The sequence below is a fragment of the Phacochoerus africanus genome, chromosome 3 (genome assembly GCF_016906955.1).
Source record: "Phacochoerus africanus isolate WHEZ1 chromosome 3, ROS_Pafr_v1, whole genome shotgun sequence".
Classification (NCBI taxonomy): domain Eukaryota; kingdom Metazoa; phylum Chordata; class Mammalia; order Artiodactyla; family Suidae; genus Phacochoerus; species Phacochoerus africanus.
This window is the reverse complement of record NC_062546.1, coordinates 29472224-29499655: the sequence shown is the minus strand read 5'-3', so window position 1 is coordinate 29499655 and position 27432 is coordinate 29472224. Positions and strand designations below refer to the sequence as shown.

General features: G+C 48.5%; 1 protein-coding gene across 1 annotated transcript; it reads left to right on the top strand.

The window, feature by feature from the left end:
• Positions 1 to 6102: 6102 nt before the first annotated feature.
• Positions 6103 to 26624, top strand: LOC125122736 (signal-regulatory protein beta-1-like). Its single transcript, XM_047771443.1, is given in 8 exon segments — positions 6103 to 6234; positions 6236 to 6269; positions 14257 to 14567; positions 14569 to 14620; positions 20077 to 20394; positions 20950 to 21279; positions 25350 to 25458; positions 26080 to 26624. Coding segments are annotated over 7 exon segments (1191 nt in total). The 5' UTR covers positions 6103 to 6195; the 3' UTR covers positions 25457 to 25458; positions 26080 to 26624.
• Positions 26625 to 27432: the final 808 nt, after the last annotated feature.

The window sequence follows — 27432 nt, the reverse complement described above, 5'->3', positions numbered from 1 at the left end:
GAGGCAGCCTTGATTTCTTTTATAGCTCATAAAAGCGAGATGGTGAATTTCAATCTACTCTCCAGAAGAAAAACATGAAAGCCTGATTTCTCCTACTTCCCAATTTCCAGGTAAAAATACTCTCAGTGTGGCCAGTTCCACCTTACCATTTGTTCATCAACCAGCTTGTAGAATTCCTGAAAGTGTTACGATGGGTTCTCAGCTGCCAGCCCAAGCCTCCTCCAACACACAACTGAGCTGGAACCGTAATCAGTACGTTCCTACCCCCACCAGAGCTCCTTGGGCCCAGGCACCACCATCTCCTCCTGCACCATTGCTATGGTCTCTGACTCTTTCAGCCACAGTGATTCTTTGGGAGTGCAAGTCAAAGGCTACCACTCTTCTCTTTCCTTCTGCAACATATTTCCCTGCCTCACTTTCTTTTTTTTTTTTTTTTCTTTCCGAGTCTCAGCTCAACTGTCACTTTACCAAAGGCACCTTCCAGGCACCGCTTTATAGAAAGTGTAAATTCTTCTCCAACCCTGTTATTCCAGTTGCTCATAACCTGAGCAATTTCTTTCCTAAGCACTTATGACTCTGACCCACAAAACATGGGCAGCCCTCCCTTCGCATGGTAGAGAAGAACTATGAAAACTACGTGTAAAGTGAAAGCAATCCCAGTAATCTGTGGGATACATAATGATTGTTCAGGGACTAAATCTTATTTCGAGAGCAGAATCAAGAGGGCAGGAGGAGGAAGACACCCTGGTGGTGCTTAATTTCTCCCATAGACACGTCAACAAGCAAAATTCTGCACATACAACGATTGGTACAGAACATCTTCTGAACACTGACAGAAGACCTTAAACCTTCAAAAGGGGCAGGAAACTCTCCACATAGCTGGGTAGAACCAAAGGAAAGAGAAAGAGAGAGATGAGGGTGGGGGAAAAGGAATCAGAATGAGACCACACTCCTGAGAGGGAGCCGTGAAAGGAGGAAAGGTACCTGCACCCCAGGTACCTGCTAGATGGGATGGAGGGGGAAGGTCAAAGCCTCGGGGAATAATTCAGCAGCCAGATCGAGGAAGGCAAAGCAGGAAGAGATCCATATAGACCATGGGTACCACTGCCCCTGGACACCACAGCATGAGACACTCGGACGGGGGCTGGGTGCTGAAACTCAGGCTCTGGAGGTCACTTCTGGGGAGAGGACTAAGACTGGCTGTGTGGAGATAGCCTGAAGCTCCAGGGAGCAGTGTGCCATGGGCTGGGGAGCAGAACACCACAGCCAAGGGAACCTGGGAGGAGGTCTTGGCCTGCACAAGAAGCAAGGTGCCATTGGTGTGGAGGGTGAGAGCAGGACGGGCAGAGCACCACAGCAATCTCCCTAGGCACATGCTCACTCTCAGAGGGCAGGGCCCCTCTGGCGTGGGCTGCTGGTGGCAAGGGGCCACTTGCTCTGGCTATGGGACACCAGGCACCCCTTGTGTGGGCTAAGGGCAGCAGGGGGCTAAGCACGACATGGTGCCTCTTGTGTGATCTGTAGGGGCTGGGGACAAAGCAGAGCAGTCACCTCAGAAACCAGAGGGAGGCATTGCCTGCCACCACCAGGGCTCTGTGGACAGCCACCACCTGCGGCCCCAGTCACCTCAGAGGTCAGCAACAAAGAGGGCACTGCAACAGAGCACCACCTGTTGTTGTTCTCACTCCCCTGGGAACACACCTGCCCTGCTGCTTCCAGCCAAATGCTCTGGGAAGGGCCCACACACTTGATCGCTGCCACTTCCCAGGACCCCGCAACTACGACAAGCCTGGGCAGCACTTCCTGCATGTGCTAAGAGGGATGGGGTGCTTCTCGTGTGGTCTGCAGATGGCAGGGGCAAACCACGACACTTATCGTGACTCCAGAGGAGAGTGTGGCCAGCCACCACTAGGGGTCCATGAACACACACCACTCATGGCCCCAGTCACCTCACAGGGGCCCAGAGAAGAGGGCATTGTGATGGCACACCACCTGCTGTTGCTCTCAGTCCCCTGGGAACTCACACACCCTGCCACTGCCACTGCCACTGTCACTGCCACTGCCACTGCCAAAGGCTCTGGGCACTGCCTCAACCTGCCGAAGGCTCATTACCACTTCCCAGGGCCCTGCAACTAGGAGTAGCCTCTGCCACCTTCCTGCAGGTCCTTGTGACTGTCAAGAGCCCAGCAACCAGGCACGGACTACGAGCTCTACCCATTACCTCCTTCTCCCTGGAAACACACTCAGCACTCTGGGGATAACAGCCTGCTCACACCAGACAAAGGCACAGCAACCATCCAAGCTCCCACACCAAACATAAACAGTATCCCCCACCAACACAATGCAAAGGGGCACTCTTGCATAGAAACGGCCCTCCAAGACTACAGCGTGGTTTCCCTAAACTCACAGAAAAAGAAAAACATAAGCAAGATGAAGAAGCTCAGGAACCAGTCCCAGGTCAAAGAACAGGAGCAGTCACCCGAAGCAGCAAACAATGAAACAGACCTCTGCAGTCCCACAGACACTGAGTTCCAAAGGGAGACAGTGAAAATACTGAAGGCATGAAGGATGAACAAGAAGGGATTTTCAGCAGATATAAACAGTGCTGCAGATTCCTTTGGAAAGGACCTAGAAAATATAAAGAGGAAGCAGGAAACATGAGAACATTCATTTGCAGAGATGCAAACTAAGCCAAAGGCACCAAAGAGCAGAGTGAACACTGCGGAGGAACAAAGAAGTGACTTGGAAGATAGAATAATGGAAATCGCCCAATCAGGACAGCAGACAGAAAACCAACTCAAGAAACATGAAAGCAATATAAGCGGTCCATGGGATATGAGATCTTTGGGCCAAACTTCACAGAATAAGGATTCCAGAGGAAAGGAAAAGGGAAAGGACATTGAAAACACATTTGAAGAAATCATGCCTGAAAATTTTCCAAATCTACAAAAAAAAAAAAAGAGAGAGAGAGAGATATCAAGACACAGGCATCACAGAGGGCCCCAAACAAGTTGAGCCCAGACAGGTCCACACCAAAACAAATTAGAAAGAACATGGCAAACGTTAACGATAAAGACAGGCAGCAAAAGAAGCACAAAGCGTTACTTGTAAGGGAACCCCCAGAAGGCTATCAGCTGATTTCTCTGCAGAAACACGACAGGCCAGAAGGCAGTGGCAAGATCTACTCAAAGTTCTACAAAGGATAAATGTGCAGCCTAGAATACTCTACCCGGCAAATATACCATTTAAAATAGGAGACATAAAGCGTTTCCCCAACAAGCAAAAGCTATAAGAGTACAGCCATCCTAAACCCATTCTAGAAGAAATACTGAAAGGGCTCCTCTAAATGCAAAAGAAGTAAGAAGAAACAGGATGGAGGAAATCACAATGGGAAAGCAATCCCTTAAATCAGCCGGTGTACAGACCTAAAGGGAAAACATTAAACCTACTGGAAAAGTGAGGAGAAGCCCAAGGAACAGCTGAAGGACAAACCTGAAGATGTGAAAAAAGGACTTCGAAATCATAGAATGTGGGGAAGGAAAGCAGGAACATCTAGACTCTTTGTTTAAAAGGATGCATTTGAGCCTATATGACCATCAGGCTAAAGCAAGCAGTTATAGGAAGGGTTAACATACTTGCACAACAGGGCAACCACAAATCAAAACCAAACATCACTTTCACAAAAACTACAAAGAAAAGGACACAAACATAAACTAAACGGAAATCATCTAGCCAAAACCAGAAAGGAACAAAGGAGAAACAGAGAATCAACTGGAGAACAAGGTTTAACATGGCAAGACCCCTATTGCTCCATAATTACCTTACATGTCAATGGACTGAATGCTTCCACCAAAAGACACAGAGTGGCAGACTGACTGGTTTAAAACAAGCAAGAACCAGAGTTCCCATTTTCGCACAGCGGAAATGAATCTGACTAGAAACCATGAGGTTTTGGTTTCAATCCCTGGCCTCGCTCGGTGGGTTGGGGATCTGGCATTGCCATGAGCCATGGTGTAGGTCACAGACACGACTCGGATCTGGTGTTGCTGTGGCTCTGGCATAGGCCCGCAGCAACAGCTCCTGTTGGACCCCTAGCCTGGGAACCTCCAGATGCCATGAGCATGGCCCTAAGAAGACAAAGAGACAAAAATAAAAAATAAAAATAAATTTAAAAAAGCAAGAGCCTACAATATGCTGTCTACAAGAGACTCACCTTAGGGCAAAGGACATGTCTAAATTGAAAGTGAAGAGAGAGAAAATGATATTCTACTGTCAATGGACAAGACAGGAAAGCAGGCGTTGCAATACTCATAGTAGACAAAAGGGACACTAAAATGAAGACCATAAAGAAAGACAAAGAAGGGCACTATTTCATGATAAAAGGATCCATTCAAGAAGAGCATATTACAGTTTTATATATATATATATATATGTCGGTATATGCCTCAAATATAGGAGCACCCAGATACCTACAATGAATACTAACAGACATAAAAGCAGAAATTGATGGGAATAAAGTAATAGGAGGAGACTTTAAAACCCCACTTACATCAGAGGACACATCCTCTACACAGATAATCAATAAGGCCACAGACATCCTAAATGACACAATAGACAACTGAGACTTCATTGACATTTTCAGGACATTCTATCCAGAAACATCAGAATATACATTCTGCTCAAGTGCACATGGAACACTCTCGAGGATGGACCACAGCTGGGGCACAAAACTACCCTCAACAAATGTAAGAGTATAGAAATTCCTTCGAGCATCTTCTTGGGGTGGCCAAGGGGGAGGGGGAGGGAATGGGATGGACGGAGAATCTGGGGTTCAAAGATGCAAGCTATTGCATTTGGAATGGATAAGCAGTGGGATCCTGCTCTATAGCACTGGGAACTCTTATCTAGTCACTTGGGAGGAAGCCTGAAGGTGGATAATGGGAGAAAATGAATGTATACATGTCAGTGTGAGTGGGTCACACTTTGCTGTACAGTAGAAAATTCACCGAACGCTGTAAACCAGCTCTAATGGAAAAAATAAAGATCATTTTCAACAAAAGAAAAAATACATAGCTCTTTCCTTTTCATTGTTGACTAGTATTTCCTCATATGGGTGCACCACTTTTTCTTAAATTGGTCCTGGATCATTGGGTTTTGGAGGTTCCCAATGTATTGCTTTATCAAGAAATCTGCTGTAACATTCCCACATAATTTTTGTGTGGACGTAGTTTTCATTTCGTTGGAATCAACACCCGAGACTGTAGTGTCTGGGTCACATGAGCCACATCCTTTCATGGAAGACGTCAAGAAATGGTTCCGTTTTATTTGAATTCAGCCCACAGAAATTCGGAGGTCCACATTGAATGGGGCATTTGGTCAAAGTTTTCCCACTTATATCAGTAAAGGGCCAGGACAGGGAGTTTTTTCAGGAGCAGACCTGGTTCCCTCTCAAACCCGCGAGGCCCTGGCCATCCTTTTTCTTCCTTTTCCCACCTGGGTTCCTCCTGGTTGAGGCAGGTGCACAATGAGGCCACAAGCCAGCCCCATCCAGGGATCCGGACCTTGGGACCTTGCAGCACAGCCCACAACCACAGACCCTCTGGGCTTGGGGCTCCCAAAAGGGGAATCACCATGAATGGGGTGAGGGACCCAGTGCAGAGAGTAGAGGCCCCAGGTGGGGAGGAAACCAAGCCTGTAGAGTCTTTCTGAAAACATCAGTGAGCTTCCATAATGTTTAAATTCTCTTATATAAGTGTTTAGAAACTATATACATTAAGTTACATGAGTACCTCCAACTTGTAACCTCCTAATACATGAAACATTAAACATAACATTCATTAAACATACGATACATTAAACATAATGGAAATACTATGGTTACGTAATGTAGATATTTTTGGTTCCATAAGGTTACCTAAGGTTCACATAAGGTTTACGTAATGCTTACACAAGGTTGCAGAAGTCAGTAACTCCGCCCTGTAACAAGTTTTTCTGCCTGATTTCTAGTTCTCCATCTAAAAGCAGGAACTGTCTAGCATCCAGAAGCAAGTTCCTATCTCACAGCCATTTCATTCCTCCCCAGGCACTTCCTCTTATATCACAGGAGGCGGGGCTTAGCTCCTCTCCACAGAGCACACAAGTCCACTTCTCACCGGGACACACATTTGGACAGAGCAGCCTCCTCAGGCCTCGGCGATGCCCATCCCTGAATGCTGGTCCCACCCTCCTGCTCCTCGGCCTGCTGCTGACCCTGCTGCTGGGACTCACCGGTGAGCATTCCATGGTGGAGAACCCCCTCTCCCTGCCCACCCTGCACCTCCCCATTCCCCTCTACTTCTAGGACCTCCATATAAACGTGGGCGTGGCCCTTAGTGGGGCCAGCACAGACCAAGGATGGGGCATTATCCAGAGCAGGAAACCAGGGATCTGAGTGTGTCCTTTGGGGATCCATTTTCTGCAGCTTGCTCCCAGAGGCATCAAAACAGATGATATTTCAAACACCAGGAATAACGAGTTTGTGTGTCTTAACTTGTCTGATTCTCACACTATCCTGGTGGGGGAGCGGACTCTTACTCCTCAGTGGCAGATGGGGAAACTGAGACAAAGAGAGTCACTTGTCCCATGTCACCTACCTGAGGCAGGGGAGCACAGGATAGTCTAGGCTGTCCAGCTTTAGAGTTGATCCTTTTAACTCAGCTTTTCAGAGGAGGCTAATGGCAGAGAAATCATGAAATACTTAGAAGCACACAGCTTATTCCTCACCACCCATTGTGCCGCTCTGAGATCAACAGAGCTCATATCCTGGTGCGTGTACTCCCCAACTTTTTTTGTTCTGTGTTGCATGGTTCACATGTGCTAAATTTTAATGTGTGTTGACATTATTTAATCCCCCACACAGCCTGGACCCTAACAGGCTAGGCAACACGGTAACGCATGTTTGTGGATGCCTGTATGTACATATGCGAGTGTGTAGGAGTGGGTGTGAGAAAGTATTCCCAGACACATGAGATTTCAAAAGGACTTTCTTCTTGTTGCCTTCAAATCATTTTCAGCCACAGAAAATGACATGAACAGTTACTTCCTTTTTGCTGTCTCTCAGCACCATCGCTCCTCTTCTGCTTTTCTACAAACCTACCTCGACTTCGCCCCAAAACTGTTAAGACAGGGAAGCTTCTATTTTGGTAAATGAGTAGAACTTTGTTCGTTGCCATCTGAGAGGCCTCTCCTCCATTCTCAAGATGGGTGAGGAAGACAGAAGAGGATTAAAAACGTAGAGTCTCTGGCCTATATTCCTTGTATTTATGTTATATTCATATCCTTCCCCATATCTCTGATTATATCCATATTATGTAGAACTATGTCTAATGCGAGTCGAATACTCCAGGTCTAGGGGAGATCTGCACGAGTAATAAGTTGTCATTGTCTTGAACACTCACCTTGGGCCTGACACTGCTGGAAATGCCTACGGCTCTTCACTCATGGGATCCTTGTATCCAAGCCAGATGCTCTTGTCACTCCTGCCTTGCAGATAAGAAAACTGAACAAGGAGAGGTTCGAGATCACTCAGAGTTAAGTGGTAAAGGCATGATGTAAACTCAAGCCATCTGCTACTAGAGCTCATGGGTTTGACCATGGCTCTCCTCATTACTGTGGCCCCGTTTCCATCTCATGGGATTTCGGCAGCTTCTGCCAATGCATATGGAGTAGAGTGGCGTATGAGGAAGAGAGTTTGTGGTTTTCTTTTCCTGGGCTCTTCTGCTTCCTGCATACATGCAAATTGCTTCCGTGGTTCATGAAATCATCTGTCCGGGAATCTCTGTTTCTGACAGAAGTTTTACAGAGTTCACCCACTTAACATAGAATTCAGCCTCTCAGAGAGATGTCCCACTTGGCAATTCATACACCATACCTGTATTTTTTGGCCCTACTATGTGCCATGACCTATTCTAGGAACTTGGGTGCATTGCTTAATAAAAGAGACGAAGTAGATGCCTTGCTGGATATTCTATCCTAGTGGAAGAAATGACAAGAAACCATATACTTCTACTTAAGTAACTGATACCGTAAGACCATGATACGAGTTTTTTTTACAAAAGAGTCGCTGGGTGAGAGAATTGGGAGAACTTGTAGGGAGGGAGGCATTTTAAACAAGGTGGTGTTGTGTGGTCATCCCCGAGAAGGGGAGGTGGGAGCCCAGATGGAAAGAAGATGCTGGAGTGAGCCCCGTGGTCCCCTGGGGGAAGAGCCTTCCTGCCAGAGAACAGCATGTGCAAAGGCTCTGAGAGAGCATCTCCCTGCTGGGATCAAGGATTTGGACTTTTGCTCTGAGTGGAATGGTGGCCACTGCAAGATTCCGAAGGGAGAACTGACACACTCTGACTTGAGTGTTCATTTATCCTAGCATTTGGTTGAGACTAGAGTACACAGGCCATAGGCAGAAGCAAATAGAGCATTTGAGGTCATTGCCTTCACAACACAAAAACAGAAGTGGCTGCACTGGATAGTAGTAGAGACTACTCCCAGAGGAGAAGGAGTGCCGATGGTGATGCTTGCTGGAGATGCCTGATGAAGGGTTTACTGACACATAGGATTTGGAATAGGAGAGGGAGACTCCAAGGTTCTGAGACCTGAGTATCTGGAAACAGAAAGGTGGCGGAGGTGAAATATAGAGGTCATGGGGGAGATTCACTTCCGTTTTGGTCACGGTAACTGTCTAGAAACATGAGTGAATTGTGGGACATTGAAAGGCAGAGTTCAGGGGAAAGACCTGGACCAGAGTTACTAGGAGAGTTGTAGACACGCAGATGGCAGAGAGTTTGCTCTTCCTGCCTCCACTCAACCCTCTGATCCCTCCTCTGTTCTCTCAATTTCTCCCTCCTACATTCAGTCCTCTTTCTTCCCATTTTGGGCTTAGCAGTTCACGTTCTCTGACCTCAATCTTCAGCTCCAGGCTTAAACACACAACCTACACCGTGTTCTAAGCACACCACTGGACTTGCCTTGTAAGAGCCTGCACCCTCCCTAGGAGGGGATGTTTGGTTACAAACAGGGCTGAGGAGAGGATTTTACCAGCTCACCCCCAGCATAGGTCAGCCACAGATCTTCTCCCTAAGGTGTAGGGGAGAAACAGAAAACACCACGGGATTGTTTGCGGTGCCCCAACACATTTCCATCCCTGCAGTTAGACCCACGCCTGTTTACTAGGACTTTGCAGATAAGAAAAGCAAGTAGGAGTTCCCGTCGTGGCGCAGTGGTTAACGAATCCGACTAGGAACCATGAGGTTGCGGGTTCGGTCCCTGCCCTTGCTCAGTGGGTTAACGGATCCAGCGTTGCCGTGAGCTGTGGTGTAGGTTGCAGACGAGGCTCGGATCCCGCGTTGCTGTGGCTCTGGCGTAGGCCGGTGGCTACAGCTCCGATTCAACCCCTAGCCTGGGAACCTCCATATGCCGCGGGAGCGGCCCAAGAAATAGCAACAACAACAACAACAACAAAGACAAAAAAAAAAAAAGAAAGAAAAGCAAGTGATCTTTGCCTGTTGATTTTATATCTCAAAACTCTGCTGGATTTATTTAGTAGCTCTAACAGTTTTCAATGTTGTAGTCCTTAGAAGTAAAACATTAAAAAAAAAAAACAAAAAACATGTCATGTACACACAGGGATAATTTTACTTCTTTCTTTCCGACTTGAGTGTCTTTTGTGTATTTTTCCTGCGAAATTGCTTTTGGTGGAACGTCCAGGACTGTGTTGCCTAGACGTGGCCAATGTGGGCAAGCTCCTTCTTGCTCCTGATCTTAGGAGACAAACTTACAGAATTGCACCATCCACAATGCTATTAGCTGTGGCTTTTTCATATGTGATACCATTTATCAAGATGTGCCCATCCATTCCAAGTTTATGGATTGTTTTTAATCATCAAAATGGGTTGACACCTCTCAGATTCTTGTTCGGCATCAATGAGATCCTTTTGTTTTCCTCTTCATTCGATGGTTTCATTGTCATATGCTGGAGAAGTTTTACATTCCAGCAATAAATCTCAATTTGTCCTGGTGCATAATTCTTTTAATGTGCTATTGAACTGGGCTGGCTAGCATTTTGTTGAGGATTGTCGCATCAGGAGTCAAAGAGAAATTGGTCTGTATTTTCTTGTTATGCCTTTGTCTAGCTGTGGTAACAGAATCATGCCTGGGAATGTGTCATGGGGCCTCTGAAAAGGTTGAGAAATCTCTCTTCCTCTTCAATTTTTGGAAGAGTTTGAAGAGATATAATATTAGTTTTCTTTACAAGTTTGGAAGTATTCACCAGTGAAGATAAGGGACCTCTGGCCTTTCGTTTTATCTATCTTTCTTTTCTTTTTCTTCCTTCCTTCCTTCCTTCGTTTTTTCTTTCTTTCTTTCTTGTGTTCTTTCTTTCATTCTTTCTTTCTTTTTCTTTCTTTCTTCCTTTCCTTCCTTTCCTTCCTTCCTTTTCTTCCTTCTTTCCTTCTTTCTTTCTTGCTTTCTTCCTTCCTTCCTTCCTTTCTTTCTTCCTTCCTCCTTCCTCCCTTCCTCCCTCCCTCCCTCCCTCCTTTCTTTTTCTTTCTTTCTTTCTTTCTTTCTTTCTTTCTTTCTTTCTTTCTTTCTTTCTTTCTTTCTTTCTTTCTTTCTTTCTTTCTTTCTTTTCTTTCTTTCTTTCTGTCTTTCTTTCTTTCTGTCTTTCTTTCTGTCTTTCTTTCTCTGGCCTTTTAGGGCCCCACCTGTGTTTATGGAAGTTCCCAGGCTAGGGGACAATTTGGAACCACAGCTGCAGGCCTAAGCCATAGCCACAGCAATGCAGGATCCCACACGCATCTGCAACCTACACCACAGCTCACCACAACACGGGACTCTTAACCACTCAGCGAGGCCAGGGATTGAACCCACATCTCCATGGACACTAGCCAGTTTCCTTATTGCTGAGCCACAGCAGGAACTCTATCAGGCCTTTCTTGTCAAGCAGATTTAATATATTGATTGGGTTTCACTGCTAGATAGACGTCCACTCCAACATTCTATTTCTTTATGATGCAACCTAGGCATTGTGTATTGCTAGGATTTGTCCATTGTGGTCAAGTTATCCGATTTCTTGGTGTTCAACGAATTGTTCTCAGTACTCTATTCTGAGCCTTTTTATTTCCGTGCAATTCTTAGCATGTTCTTTTATTTCTGATTTGAGTTCCTTGAGTCTTCTCTCCTTTTGTCTTAGTCTATCGAGCGAAAATTTTGTCAGTTGTCTTGATCGTTTTGAAGAACCATGCTTGGCTGTGCTGATATTCTCTGTTGTTTCTCTAGTCCCAATTTTTTCTTCCTCTCTTCACTAATCTTGACGATTTCCTTTCTTTGCTCACTTTAGAGTTTGGGCTTACTTTCTCTTCTTTCCACGCTTTGAATGGTATACAGTAAATGTACTGATTTAGGATCCTTCCTTTTCTTAAACGTCTCCATTTTCAGCTATTGGTTTCCCTGTAGGGCCAGTTTCTGTGCAACTCACATGATTTGGTATCATGCCTTTTTTTTCTTTTTCTTTTTTGGTTTTTTGTTTTTTCTTTCTTCTTTTTTTTTCTTTTTCTTTTTCTTTTTTTTTTTTTTTTTTTTTTTTTTTTTTTTTGTCTCCAGGCATCCTGTAATTTCCCTTCTGGCTTCTTGTGTTACCTCTTGATTGTTTAAGAGGATGTTGTTTGATTTCTATGTGTCTGTGAATACTTTATTTCTTCTGTTAGGGATCTAGTTGAACTGTACAAAGCGTTTGACTAGTGGGCTGCTTGAAAAGCCCTTCTTTCAGGTGCCAATCAATTGCCTTCTCATTCTTCCTACATGATGATAACACATACATAGTTTTTGTCATGGCAACTGGTTTCTGTGTCAGGACAGATGTGTGTGGTCGACAGAAAATAGCCCCCTAAGAGATTCATGGGCGAATCCTCACCTGTGAGGGTTTTACTTTGTCTGGCCAAAGAGATTGTACAGGAGCAATTAAGACTCTTGGAATGGGGAGAAGATCCTAGATTATCAAGGTGGCTCAATAAAAGGGATAGGGGTAGGATAAGATAATTAAAGAGTTTAAAAATCCCCAGAGTTCCCGTCACGGCTCAGCAGTTAACGAGCCCGACTAGCATCCATGAGGACACAGGTTTGATCCCTGGCCCCCCTCAGTGGGTTAAGAATCCAGTGTTGCTGTGAGCTCTGGTGTAGGTGTCAGACATGGGTCAGACCCTGCATTGCTGTGGCCCTGGCCTAGGCTGGCAGGCTACAGCTCCAATTAGACCCCTAGCCTGGGAACCCGAAAAAGACCAAAAGGAAAAAATGCCTCCAGGGGATTATAGGACAGAAAGGAAATTTTAAGGGAGTTGGGGAGACTCTTGTAAGTAAGGACAGCTCAAGACAAGACTCCAGTACCTAGCAACAACCGACAGTACCTTGAATGTGCACCAGGTGCAGTAAAGCACCAGAAACACTCCAGCCACAAACCCAGAGATTTATGTCCTATGACAATAGATGAGGGGTCTGAATCTTGTTACATTAGGTCAGGGAGTTCATGGTCCTTGAAGAGAAACATATCTGCGTGGAGCCAAAACAAAGTATAGGTGAAGGAGGTAGGCGGAACTCGGTAAAAGGGGCCATTATTGCAAAACCTGAGGTGACTGATCATATTTTAATATGACACCACCCTTTAGCTAATATACATATGATGAACAGAGCACCGTCCAGTCCCCATGAAACCATGTAGGATCAAAGGAGGAACTGATGACGTAAGCCTGGACATCTACCCCAAAATGAGGACGAAGGTGGCCTTCTCCCCTCCCCCACTTGTTCTGTGATGATAACAAGGTGTCCCTCTTTATGCTTGGGGCTGCTCCCTTCCTTTCCTGCCTGCTTTTGTCCTTCACAAGGGTCTGACCCTAGGAAAACTCACTCTCTGCTTTTGCCACGTTGCCTCACAATGAATTCTTTCTGGGCTGAAACCAAAGAACTTCAGCCTCTGGAAGTGCTGACACCAAGGGAACGGTTTCCCCTAAAACAAGGTGGGTTGGCATCCCTTCCTAAGGCACAGATCCTGGGATTGGGTCCCAACCTGGGTTGTGGCTGGGATCGAGGTCCACCTGAAAAGGCGGGCGGTTTCATCATGACAGGGATTCTTATCCGAAGGAGGCAGGAAAGCCCAAGTTAGGGGCAGGCAGGTGACAAGGGAAGCAAGCTTGGAGTGATAGGAAGATGGAAACCACGAGACAGGGCGCTTGGACAGTCCTAAGGATTTGGAAAGGCCAGGATCGGCGCCTCCAGAAGAAATATCTTCCACCTGACACCTTCATTTGAGTCCAGGAATACCGTTTTTGGTCCTCGATTTTCCATAATTTTATCATATCAGCCTTAGGCAACTATTATAACATGCGTATGTCTGTGGGAAAAAAAATCCCAGGGACATGAAACCAGGTTTTACTGTCTTCTTAAACCGAATGTTCACCATGTGCTGGGACTTCTGCCCATCACTGTCACTCAAGCAGTCAGGTGGATGCAGCCGAACCTGGCATGAGCATGTGGATCTCTGGGGAAGAGGGAAGGTGGTCCATAAAGGTTCTTGCAGTGAAATGAATAACTTCAAAAATAATCCATCAGGGAGCTCCCGTCGTGGCACAGCAGAAACAAACCTGACTAGTAAATATGTGGTTGCGGGTTCGATCCCTGGCCTTGCTCAGTGGGTTAAGGATCCAGCATCAGCAAGGCTGTGGTGTAGGACACAGATATGGCTCCGATCTGATGTTGCTGTGGCTGTGGTGGAGGCAAACAGCTGCAGCTCCAATTCAACCCCTAGCCTGGACACTTCCACATGCCACCCGTGCGGCCCTAAAGAGCAAAAAAATAAGAAAAAATAATCATCATTCCTCCTCACAACTTAGGGATCTAAAGAGGTCACGTGGTCCCACCTAATGCAAAGGCCAAAAGTCCAACCCACCACAAGGCCACAAAGTGAGCGGTCCGAAATATAAGGTGAATCGTGACATGGTAGAAAGGAAGGGTCTCAAGTGCACAAACCCATTCCCTGCCTCATCCTTAACCCTCTCTGTGTGAGGGTCTCAGGTTACAGGCTCAGTGTGAAGGTTGCATGCAATGTACATGAATGGGCTGAGCTCAAGGCCCACACATGGTGCCCTCAGTGAATGAAAGCTCTTGTTGAAAATCACTTCAGAAAACCTGCAGGACCACCTAAGGATGAATAACCAACTGCTGTGTGTTTCCCTCCAGGAGCGGCAGGTGAGGAGGGGCTGCAGGTGCTTCAGCCTGAGAGGTCCGTGTCTGTCGCAGCTGGAGAGACGGCCACTCTGCCCTGCACTGCGACCTCCCTGATCCCCATTGGGCCCTTCAAGTGGTTCAAGGGGACAGGACCAGCCCGGGAGTTAATCTACGATTACAAAGGAGATCGGAGCCACTTCCCCCGAGTAACAAATGCTTCAGATACCACAAGGAGAGACAACAAGGACTTTTCCATCCGCATCCGGAACATCACCCCCGCAGACGCCGGGACCTACTACTGTGTGAAGTTCCGGAGAGAGAGCCCCTGTGGACGTGGAGTTTAGGTCTGGGCCGGGCACTCAGCTCACTGTGAGTGGTGAGTATGGCGGGGACGCCTCACCCCCTGCTCTGTGACAGCACCTCAGTCAGAAGGCCCTCCACTCTTCCAGCAAGAATTAAGAACCAGGAGAGGCAGAGCGTGCTTACCTTATGGTCTGGCTCTTGATTTGCTTTCACTCCCTTTGGTTGACCAGGAAATCTCAGGCCTTGAGAGGTTGTGCTCTTTGCTCAAGGCCCCAGGACTGGTGTTTGGTGGGAAAGGTCTGGGCCCCCAGTCAGTTTGGCTCCACAGCCCTTTGCCTTCAGGGATAAGGAAACAGCAAGTCGAAGGGACTTGCCTGGTCACTGGCCAGACCTCACCTCCTGCCCCCAGAGATTGCCCCCGCAACGTGCCCAAGACATCAGCCCCCAGAGCTGCCCATTGTTTTATCAGCTGCTCAACACTCAGCGTATGCACAGAGCATGGCTCACTTGACAGGCTCCTGTTGAGGACACCAAGCTCTTCCCAACCTTGGGCTGAAAGCGCTGCAGTGCATAACCTGGTAGATGCATCACTACTCAAGGAGGAAACATCCATGGACGTGGCATTGCTAGGCCCGAGAGTATGTGCCTTTCATTAATTTTATTTTGGCCGCACTCAACCATGTGGAGTTCCCGGGCCAGCAATCACAACTAAGCTGCCGTTACAACCTATCCCGCAGATGCCCCAACGCTGGATTCTTTAACCTGCTGGGCCAGGCCAGGAATCCAGCCTGGGTCTTGGGGCTGCCCGTCTTCAGAAACCACAGGAGGAGCTCCAGCCTGTGTAGTTTATTTAAGGTGAACATGTCATTTAGTGTCCCTTTGGAGTGTGGCAGGGGTTTCCCTGAAGGACAAGACAAAAAATGAGATTTACGGCATATAGTACATTTCAAAATCTCTGGAAAAATGACTTCAGCCTTCGCCATGCTTCACCCAGAGGTACCATAACCCTGACCCAACCGAGCATCCCCAACACAGCAACAGCACAGTACTAGATTTGGCAACAGGGCGGTATGTGTATCTTAATTTTGCCGTTTTACTGTGAAATTTCCCTCCTCGTAAGGGTAGCCCTCCGGTCTCCCCACAAGCCCTGGAGCTAAGCAGGGAAGGTGGCTTCATCCTGACTTTGCAGATGTTGCTAAACTTCCCAAGGGGGAGCCCCTTGCCCCGCCAGTCACAGCTAGTAAGTGGCTCCCATGCCCCTCAGATCTGCTGCCCCCCAGGACAGGGCTCATCCTCTTGCCCAAGCCCCTGCCCCGATGAGTCCCTGGATGAGAAAGGAAGGAAGTGGGAGGGGTCAGGGAGCAGCAGCCCCTCCTCAGAGGCTGAATCTTCCTCATGCCTCTTACTCCTTCCAACCAGTGCTCTGAGGGAGGGGCCGTCTGGTTTTCCTTTGTAGATAAAGACACTGAGGCTCAGAGAGCAGACCTGGCTGGCGAGCAGGGAGGGGAGCCAAGGCGGACCCCCAAGCAGCTTGACTCACAGCTCTGTTCTCTGCACACCGTGCTGTGCTTGTCAAAGTGTGCAGAAAGCTCCAGCCTCTCCTGAAAGCCCTGTAGTAATACGGGTCTTCCTGGTCTCCCAGCAATAAGCATTTCAAAGGGTCTTGTGTAGGAGGCAAGTCTAGCTTCACAAGCATATTCAGCAGAGATGCGATGCTCATGATGTGCTGAATCTCTTCTTCAAAGACAGGGCTCCACACACTGAAAAGCATCAGGAGCCTTTTCTCCCCAGTGCTGTGATGTTGCCCCTTCAGTGAGCAGCCTGCAGGTGCATCCCCGGGCAGGGCAGGGTGGACAAGCAGAGAGGGGCCCCTGCCGTCCCAGCCGCACCACGCATGCCCATCCCTGGCTCTGCAGACTGAGGACAAGGACAGGGTGCTGCCCCCTGGAAGGCACTACCTGGGGCCCCCCACCAGCAAGAGCCCATATTCTAGACTCAGGGGTCAGGATCCAGGTCTCACCCTTGATGCTTCAGGGGCCCCAGTTCTGGGCCCGCAGAGGCCACTCCTCCCTGTAGCTGCTCAACGTCAGGAATCTCAGAGGGAAAGGGGGGGTTGTTAGTATGGGGGCGGGTGGGGGGGCCGCTAGCTCTGTTGATGGGCATGAAAGCTTCGAGGTGACAGGAAAGACTTCTGGGACACAGTGGGGAGGGTGGGGGACAGTCCCTTCATTGCTCTCAGCCTCAGGTTTCTCATTGTAAACTGGTGATCTCATGGTCTCCTTTGAGGAGAGTCGGAAGGACCTGAGGTGCTCTGTCTACATCCCCAGCACAGAGCAGGGAGCCCCAAAGCCAGTGTTACGTCAAGGTCATGACCAGTTCCCTGTGCTGGGCCTCATCCCCTCCCCTGTGCAAGGAGGGTTATCACACCAGCTTGGGCAGGGTGTCCTGAGGGTACAGGGACCTGGTGACAGGACAGTCTCTCTGTCAGCGAGGCTGCTGGCCTCCCAGGCTGTGTGTCCTCAGGAGTCTGTGCTGACTGGAGAGGGTCTAGGAGCCCTGGTGGGTGGGTGAGGGAGGGGGTTCCTGGGGGTCAGTGCACAGAGGTTGAGAGCCTGAGCCGAGGCCCCTGCCTGGGCCCCCATCCAGCCTCGGCCCCTTCCTGGCTCTGGGGCCTGGACAAATCCCCCCCACATTATGCTCGGGGTCCTGGTCCATCAGGGACAGCACTGTCCTCAGAGCCACTGAGCGATGCTTAGAAAGGTCTTAGAGCAGAGCCTGGCACGTGATACACATTCCACCAAAGGTCGCTCTGATCCCCTGAGCCAGAGGGACCTCGAAGGGTCCCTCTCCCTCCAGGACTAAGCCTCACTGGGGATGGGGTGGAGCCAGTGCCTTTCAACCTCATCTGGACCACCTGGGAACCCTGACCAGCTCCCCAGACCCTGGCTCCACACTAGAAATTCAGATTGACTTGGGCAGACGTGGGCCTGGGCAGCCGAGTGTTTTACCTCCTGCAGAGGGTGCTGAGGCCCAGCCAGGGCGGAGGGGCCTGGGCTCCGAGTTCCCTGAGTCCCAGAGGGAGAGCTGTGGTTTTGCCCTGACATGGGCGACTCCACCTTGGGGACGGAGCTGCAAGAACTGCTCTTTGAGGTGTGAGGGCTTCAGCATCGGCTGGGCCAGGGCCAGCTCATAGTAGCCCAAGAAACAAAACTGTTGGACTGACAGAGACCACACCCCGTGGCGCTCCCCTGGGCTGAGAGGGGCTTCCTGCCCCTCAGGCCAGCCTGTTCAGACCCAAGCTTCATTGCTAAGGGACCCTTCCCATCTCTCAACACTCCCATGTCTACACAGAGCCTGGACATACCTGCAAACACTCACTGCTCAACCCAGAGCCCTCCTGCCTCAACACAGCAAAGTGTCACACATGAAGGCTGCTCTCCCTCCTTTCCAAATGCTTCCAGCTCTGTAAAGGGCTGACCTGCAGGAAGATGCTTGTGGTATCTTGTATTCGGAAAGCCTGTTCTCCTAACCTGTGCGCTGAAAGGATTCTTAAAAGCAGAGGAAGAGAATAATACTCTGGTGTTTCTACTCCTTTGTTCTTTTCATTTGGGTTTTTCATGTCAGCTCCATGGAACAAGATTTAAGACTTTTTTGTTTGTTTGTTTACTTTTTGCTGTGCTTGTGTTCTTCCTTCTCGCTGCCTAAAGAGTAAGTAGGCATGTCCATGTGTTTCTTTTCTATGGAAAGTTTCATTTGTGCCATATATCAGATTCCAGATAGAAGTGAAATCATATGGTACTTGTCTTTCTCTTTCTGACTTATTTCACTTAGTGTAAAATCTCTAGTTCCATCCATGTTGCTGCACATGGCATTATTTTGTTCCTTTTTATGCCTGAGTAGTATGCCATTGTGTCTATATACCATATCTTCTTAAGCCAATCATCGGTCCATGGATATTTGGGTTGATTCCATGGCTTGGCTATTGTGAATAGTGCTGCAACGAACATGCATGCATGTGTCTTTTTCAAGATTGACAGAACACTAAATCAGCTATAATGGAAAAATTAGAAAACATTGTAAAACAAAACAAAACAAATTAAAAACACCATATTAAGAATCTTTTTTAAAAAAACATTCAGTAGGTAGTTTTAGAACTAGGAATGACCAGATCAGACAATACCAACCACTGGTGCTACTGACAAAGCACCCACTATGTGCCAGACTCTGGGTTGTAATACGTTCTCCCTCATCTTACCAGGTGGTCCTTTATCCACTTTGTCAAGAATCAGACAATGAGGCTCAATGATAAAGAACAGAAGCGCTAAAATTTCTCAGTCCTGTGTGCAGTGAGATAACCTCTGACTTTCAGGGGCTGGATGACTCAGGACAGCCGCGTCCTCCCTGAGCCTCGTCTCATAAATGGAACCATGCTCAGGCCTCCCTCACAGGGCTGGTGGGAGGATTAACGAGCTGAGGGGGAAGGAGAGATCAGGCCATCTTTGGGCTTCAAAGAAACCCTCAACAGGTGGGCAAAGAAACCCTTTAGAGGGTGAGGGTGCTGGTGTTTCTATAACTTGTGCTGGTGTTTCTATGACCTGACATATTAAGATACCTCTTTACTATATCTGAAAACACATTTGATGAGTTATAGGAAGCAAGTTAAAATGTATAAATGCAAATATTTGTGATATTTGTTGCCAGCTAACCTTCACAGGAGGTGTTGGATAATTAGGAACCATTTGGAGACACCCTACAGAACCCTCCACAGGGTGAAAACACCCTCACTTTTGATTTGCTGATCCATGAATCCACCTGCTTCTTAAGCCTGTGTCTGTGTCTCTTCCGATTTAATCACAATGAAGAAATTACCCACCTTTGGATTCTGTACTCAGCAATCTTTGTTTTCAACCCACACTGACCCAACAGAAGAACCACGACTCCCAAAAAATTCGCCGTCTCCCTTTGACAGTCAGGAATTGACACCTTAGTCCTACTAGATTATTTGTGGAAAGAATGAAAACTCTGAAGAACATTCATAAATACCTGAGGGAACGGCTTGGGATATAAGTAAAGTCTTGAGTTAAGGCTCAATTTACTTTGTTTAGCTTTGTGAAGCAGCATGTATTTAACTCAAAGCAAAGCTGCTTCCACTGCCTGATCTACCCCCCACCGCAATGCTGGGCAGGATAACGGGTTTTGCAGGGGAGGCCAGCTAGGAACCGTGACCAGGAGGGTGACACACGAATCCTCACTTCTGTTCCTGTGCCCAGGTCAGTGGGACATCACCTGGCAGAGGAAGGAAGGTTTACATTGAGCGTGGGCTCAGAATTCCACGTGGGCCCTGCCCCTTACTCAGAGCTCACCTCTGGGAACCTGGGTCCCTCTGAAAGTTGAGGATGCTGACCTGCCAGCCCAGCATTATCAGGGCATTAAAAATAACATATCGAAAGTTCTTGAGTGCGTCACGCGCTTATGCTTAGTGAGGGAAGTCACGCTCATGTTGATTGTCTAAAAATGCTCCTTTTGTAGCCAAGCCCTCTCGGCCCGTGGTCTCAGGCCCTGCGGCGAGGGCCACACCTGAGCAGACAGTGCGCTTCACCTGCAAATCCCACGGCTTCTCCCCCAGAAACATCTCCCTGAAATGGTTCAAAAATGGCAATGAGCTCCCAGCCTCCCAGACCAGCGTGGAGCCCGAGGAAAACGTTTCCTACAGCATCTCCAGCACCACCGAGGTGCTGCTGGCTCCGGGGGATGTGCGCTCCCAGGTCATCTGCGAGGTGGCCCACGTCACCCTGCAAGGGGGCCCTCCTCTCCGTGGAACTGCCCACTTGTCTGAGACCATCCGAGGTAGATACCCTCACATCAGCCCACGGCCACACCTGCCCCAACCCCCAGCCTGCCCCTCCCCCTGCCTTGAACTGCCTGGAATCTGCTTCCTGACAGTCCTGCCCAACCACCAGGCTCCTAGCTGTGCTGGCCACTCACTGCTGCTTCCATGGCAGCCGCGAGGTGGGTCATGTCCAGGCCCTGTGCTCAGAGGTTCCCTGACTCGACCCAGAGCATCTCCAACGACGGAGCACCTGCTCTAAGCCAGGCCCCCGTGTGCTTGGTGATTTCATGTGTTTTGCGCCAGTTATGATATTCCCACCGCATGCCAGGGGCTGTGCTTGTAGATTTCCCTCCTTATACCCCAATGACGGGTCCGGGAGCACCTACTGTGTGCCCTGCACTGTGCTCAGTGCTTTCGTTCATAGGCCCAGAGGCCCCTCGGAGTGAGAGCACCCGTGGCCGGCCTGGCTCGGTACCTGGGTGACTCCCTGCTGTGCTGGGAGCTGGGATCCAGCCCCTCCCCCATGACCTGTCTGTTCCACAAGGTCAGAGCTTCTGCCTGTGCTGTTTCAGTTCCGCCCACCCTGGAGGTTACCCAACAGCCCCCGACGGGGAACCAGGTGAATGTCACCTGCCTGGTGAAGAAGTTCTACCCCCAGCGCCTACAGCTGACCTGGCTGGAGAACGGAACCGTGTCCCGGACAGAAACGGCCTCGACCCTCATGGAGAACAAGGATGGGACCTTCACCCGGACCAGCTGGCTCCTGGTGAACTCATCTGCCCACAGGGAGGCCCTGCTGCTCACCTGCCAGGTGGAGCATGACGGGCAGCCGGCGGTCACCAGAAACTATACCCTGGAGGCTTATGTCCACCAGAAGGAACAAGACACAGGTGGAAATCATGGTGAAGCTTCTGGTCACATGACGTGGCTTTTAAATGAGACATTTTTTCAAATATGTAGAGTAGTAATTCATGTTTATAATAGAATACTGTAGAAATCTATAAACAGCAAGTAGAATTTTGAAGTGATCACCCCTCCCCCAAATCCCACTCTCCACGAGTTACTACTCATAAGAATTTAGTACAGTTTTGTAGAACTTTTGACATTAACATATTAACGGAAGGGAGGGAGGGAGGGAGGGAGGGAGGGAGAAAAGGAAAGCGTGAGATCATCCTGTTCAGAGCATCCTGCCTCTTGCTTTCTGCAGTTAACAGTAATGACCTTCACCCTGCCCTGTCCACCCACCTCCCTCCATCCCCTTCTTTCTAGCTTCTGCCTGGTCTCTCTCCATCCTACATTTTTCCATCCATTAGTGGGGTCACTAATGTCCCCCCAGCAGACGTCTGTACCTACTGCTCTGTGAACTTCTGGAAGGGGCGCTCTGAAGACTGTGAAGTTGGAGTCTGGGCCAGGCACTGGGGTGACCGAGAGGGGTCCGTGTCCAGCCCTGCTTTGTCACTGATTTGTGGACAGTGGAGCAGCAGGGATCCCAGGTGCTCACTGCACATTTACTAAACACCAATCTCTCTGCAGTGGTGATCTCCTTTCCTGCTTCCACCACCCTGAGGGTTTGGACTTTACAGAAGGGACTCGGGAAGCAATGGGCCTGATGGGGTGGCAGATGGCTTGCTTTTAGTCCAGGTGATTGGGCTGAACGCAACAAGGTAAAGCTGCCTCTCTGAGGACAGAAAACACCAGCCTGCACAATGGGTAGGTACTATGCAGAGGCAGGTTCCCCTGAGCCGGGCTTCTGCCAAGGTCACGGGGGGATCCCCTTTCTATGACGAAAACGTGTCTTCTCATACAACACCAGGAGAAGGTCAAGTGGATTTCCAGGAATCTTTACTCCAGGGGAACTTTCAAAGGCCCAGAGTCCTTCCCAGGGGCCCTTTGCTTGTCCTCATCTGTGGAGTCAACACTAGTTCATCCAGAGTCTCTGTCCCTCTGCCTGCTGGATGAAGAAAGGGAGGAAGGGGAGGAGCACCCACTTCCCTTACACCAGAGATACAGAGAAGTTGCATCATTGTGTCCACTCATGACTTAGTCCTGTGTGCACATGCACGGGGCCAAAGAGTCCACAATTGTGTGGTCCTATGATTACGAACACGGATCGTCTCAAAACCATTACACACTTGGTAAAATCAACAATAATTCCCTTATATCATCTGAAGTGGAGTACAAATTCAATTTTTCAAAATTTCCTTGTTTTCTTTTATTTCTGTTCTTTTCTCTTTTTAGGGCCACACCCGCGGCAAGTGGAAGTTCCCAGGCTCAGGGTGGAATCCGAGCTACAGCTGCTAGCCTACGCCACAGCCACAGTGGTGCCAGATGGGAGCCATCTGCAACCTACACCACAGCTCCGGGCAACACTGGATCCCCGACCCACTAAACGAGGCCAGGGATCCAAACCACATCTTCATGGATACTAGTCGGATTCCTTTCTGCTGAGCCATCTTGTGAAGTCCCCAGCTTTATTTTATGGTTCTTATGTGGACGAAAAGTATTCTTAATTCCTCTGTAAATGTTTAGGGACATTTTCCTGTGACACCATCTGTGTCTCAAGAACAACATTTTATTCCTTTTTTTTTTTCATCTTCTTGTCTTTTGTCTTTTTTAGGGCCGTACCTGCGGCATATGGAGATTCCCAGGCTAGGGGTCCAATTGGAGCTGTTGCTGCCGGTCTACACCACAGCCATAGCAACGCCAGATCCGAGCTGAGTCTGCAACCTACACCGCAGCTCATGGCAAGGCCGATCCTTAACCCACAGAGAGAGACCAGGGATCGCACCCGCAACCTCATGGTTCCCAGTTGGATTGTTTCCATTGTGCCACGATGGGAACGCCTCATTTTACTCTTGATTTCAAATTACTGGCAAGAATTTGGATTGGTTAAGAATATTCAAATTATGTCATCTTGTGTGAGCTGCACAGCTTATGCTTTTTAAGCTATTTAGTCCATGGTTTATGCCTCTACAATTGTTCGTAGTATTTTCTTACTATGCTTTTGATGTCTGCAGGTTCTGTAGTGATGTCCTCTCTTTGATACCTGATACTGGACGTGTATCATGTTGCTTTTCTTTTTGCTATAAATTGGAGGACCTTGAAGTTTTTTGATTTTTTTTTTAAAGAACCTGTTCTTTGTTTCAGTTACGTATTCCACTGTGTACCTCTTTCCAGTTTCATTGGTTTTGCTTATTATTTCCCTCCTTCTGCTTTAGCTTTCTTTTGCTCATTCTGTGTCCTTTCTTGAGGCAGGAACATACACGACTGGTTGCGACCTTTCCTTTAGTCCAGTGCCACCCCTGGGTCTCCTCCTGGGCCGCTAGGAGAGTGGACCTGCTGCCTGACTGCTGTCTTCTTCCGCCAGTGCTCAGGTCTCCAGCTGCTCTGCCTCCTCTTCCTCCTCAGAGCCCTCCTACACTCTTTCCAGGTTGTTTCTGGGGTTCCTGTTTGACCAAACAAGGAGAAGAGGAAAACCAAGTCCATTCCCTCTTGTCTGGGGGCTACTTGAACTTGCTGTGTCATCTTCCATCTCCTGCTTTGGCTGGTACTGTGGGTGCTTCCAGGTGCCTGACCTGGCATGCCTGCTAGTGTATTAAGGCTGGAAATGGTTTTCTGGGAGTCTAGGTTGGAAGACTGGAGCAACGGGCAAGATGCCTTTGGGACAGTGCTGCCTGGGACCCACACCTGCCCCAGGCACCTGAGGGCAACAGCCACAGCTGTCCTGGGTCCAGTGAGTCTAGCATGAGGATGCACATCTTTTTGTTCCTTTTGATGGGATTGGGAGGTTTGACACCATGTCCAGCTTAAGGGATCTCGCTTCTCTCAGCACAGCATCATCGAATATGTTAATGGAGTTTCAGCTTGCTTGCTGGCTCGGTGGTTTTGACAGTGGTTTTGAAAGATTCTGAGTCCTCTAGGTTTGTAGTTCTTTTGCCTTTCAGGAACCCAAATCCCTCTCCCCTACTTGTCCTTTTCCCTTCACCACGCAATTGCCAAACCGCTCTTCTTCCTTTGTTTTTGCCTTTTCTACCCAGGAGTCACACACGTTACATCCTGACTGCCCGCTGAGTGACATGTGTCCTCCTTGAATGAGGTTCTTATTGCCACTAAGAACTTGCCAGGTGGAGTGATCTAATACAAGACCACGGCACTGTCCTACACTTGTAGAGGACAGAAGCCTACAGGGGGTGGCCGGGTTGTGATCCTTCTGAAGGTTCTAGAGGAGAATCCCTTTCCTTGTCCTTGCCAGCTTCCAGAGGTCCGACAGTCCTTGGCAAAGGGCCCCACACCCCTGATCACAGTTCTCGTAGCTCCCCTCCTTCTCTGACTCTCTTGCCTCCCTCCTTTACTTATAAGAATCTTTGGGATCAATTGGGCTCCACTCAGAAAAGCCGAAATTATGTCCTCATTTCAAAATCCTAAACTTTGTCACTACTGCTCATCCTTGTTGACACATAAGGGGACTCTGTGCCAAGTCTTTTAAAACAGACTGGCTTTGAAACACCTTCCTATTATCTCTGCTCTGCTCTACAGGAAACTTTTCGAAATTCTCAAATTTAGGGTGGATTTAATACTGGTGCAGATATTTCCAAATACGTTTTGTGTTCCTTTGCTGCTACCCTTGTCTGTTTCTCCTACACTTTTCCTGGTGGCCAGGAGAGGATGGGATGGCAGCTTAGTGAAAGCTTGTTCACTAGGATTTGGGTGGTTTTTCTCTTGACTCACAACTAGTTTCAGTTCTGGCATTTGCTCTTTAAGTAATAGGGCTCTTGCAGCCTGAGACAGGAGTGGGTGAGAATGAGGGACCTCTATACCCTAATTTCTGATTAAACTAGTGCCCAGGAGAGGATACAGGTTCAAACCTTCAGTGTTGATGGGCCCAGGTGGCCTCAGATGCAGTAAGTGGAGGCCCCTGTTAATGGCTCCTGTGGGGTTTCTCTAATTTGTCCTCCTGTCTCTTGATTTCCAGGCCAAAATATATCTTCTCCTCTCCTGGTAGTTCTCTTCCTAGTCCCCAAGTTCCTGCTGGTGGGTGGTGTCTCTGCCATCTTTGTCTACATGAAGTTTTGGACCTGATGGTAAGTTCTGGGGGAAGGAGGGCAGGAAATGATCTGTCCTAGAAGATACGAGGTCAGCAGTGGGGGCTGCCCTCAGGTCACACAGGGTCAGGGCCCTCGTGCAGTTACGAGAAGGTGACACACCTCCCTCAATACCCTCAGGACGATCCTGGATCCCTCTCAGTGGTGCCCAACTACCAGCAAGTGGTGGGGTCCTGGAGGGGGTGGGCTGGATCAGGGGTTTACAAAGGGTGTCTCCAGAGATTCTGCGGAGGTAGTGGGCTGAGGGTCCTGAATGAGAGGCAGCTGGTTCCCTTGCAGACCATTTCAAGGTCACTTAAATCCTGGGGCTCTTGGGACAAAAAGAAACCACATTTTAGGGTAATGTTGAGAAGGCCACACAGGCTGTTCTCAGAGTGGCTTCCGCTCTGACCCTCCGCGTGACAGAGGGGCTGGGTAATGGCTGGTGAAAGGGCGTCAGGATGTGGGGAGGAGGCTGGGATGGGTAGCTCAGTCCTATCTCAGGGCTGCCTGTGCTTTCGGAACAAGTATCCCAGGAAGTGAACACCTGGGCACATAGGAAGAATGCAGGGATCGCTTCTTGAATGATGAGCAGATAATAAATATCAACGTTTCCCACAGCTCCTTCCTCACGCCCTTGCTGGTGTCTTCTCCCACTGAGAGGCCCAGCCTAGGAGAAAGACCCAGCTAGGAGACCTGCCTGCCCACATGCTCCTGAGACCTCTGGAGCTGGGTCATCTTACATCATCCTGAGCAGGGATCATGGGAGGTAGCTCTGGGAACTGACTCACTACGTCTCTCTGGAATGTGAGGAATAAGTCAGATCAACAGAGATCAATATCTTTCCTCCATGACCTTGGACATGGCCATGAACTACACACTCATGCCCCTGCTCAGAGGGGTTTTTCTGTCTTGTGTGTTCCTGCCTTCATCCGACACCCCACCCTTTGAGGTTCTCTTTTAATTGAGTACACATGATCCCCCTTCCTAGTTTTGAGGAAAAAAATGTATTCTCCTTCTTTTTTGCCCAAATGTCCTACCCCTCAAACCCAGAAACTGTTGTTCCATCTTCTCTTTGCTATGGAAACACCAGTTCTTCTATCATCTTGCATCCTCCCCAAACCCTGTTGCTCATGGTAAATATACTGTGTTTGGAAGCCTTGGAATCATCCTTGATTTGTCTTTCTTTTTTTTTTTTTTCTTTTTCTAGGACTGCACCCACGACATATGGAGGTTCCCAGGCTAGGGGTCTAATCAGAGCTGTAACCGCCAGTCTACACCACAACCACAGCAGTGGGGGATCCAAGCTGCATCTGCAACCTACACCACAGCTCACAGCAATGCCGGATCCCTAACCCACTGAGGGAGGCCAGGAATCGAACTCACAACCTCATGGATTTCTAGTCAGATTTGTCAACCACTGATCCACAACAGGAGCTCCTGACTTCTCTTGCTTTTATTCATTCATTTTTGCCTTCAAAATGTTTATGCTTATGTCCATAATTAAAGATGGCAAATATTTAACAATCCACCCTCCAAAAGAGGTGGGGGGGGAGGCTGTTTGATAGTACTTGCCAATTTCTTGCTGTACATAGTCCCAGTGTGACTAGTTTCAAGCTATCAACAGTTAAATAACCAGCTTGCAAAATTCTCAAAACTTAGCAGTGGGCTCTCCTGAGCCCGTCCAAGCCTCCTCCAGTGCACCACTGAGTCGTATGCACAATCTGCACATTCTCACCCCCTCCACTACTCCCTGGTCTCAACCACCCTCATCTCTCCCTTCACCATTGCCAAGGTGTCTGACTAGATTTCCTGTTTCAGCCTCCATGAGTCTTTGGAAATATAAATCAAATCCTCTCACTCCTCTACTTCCTTGCCCGGCATGTCTGCCTGGTCACTCACTTCTCTTTCCAATCTCTGCTCAGTTGTCACTTTGTCAAAGGCACCTTCCACCCTGTATAAAATATCAATTTT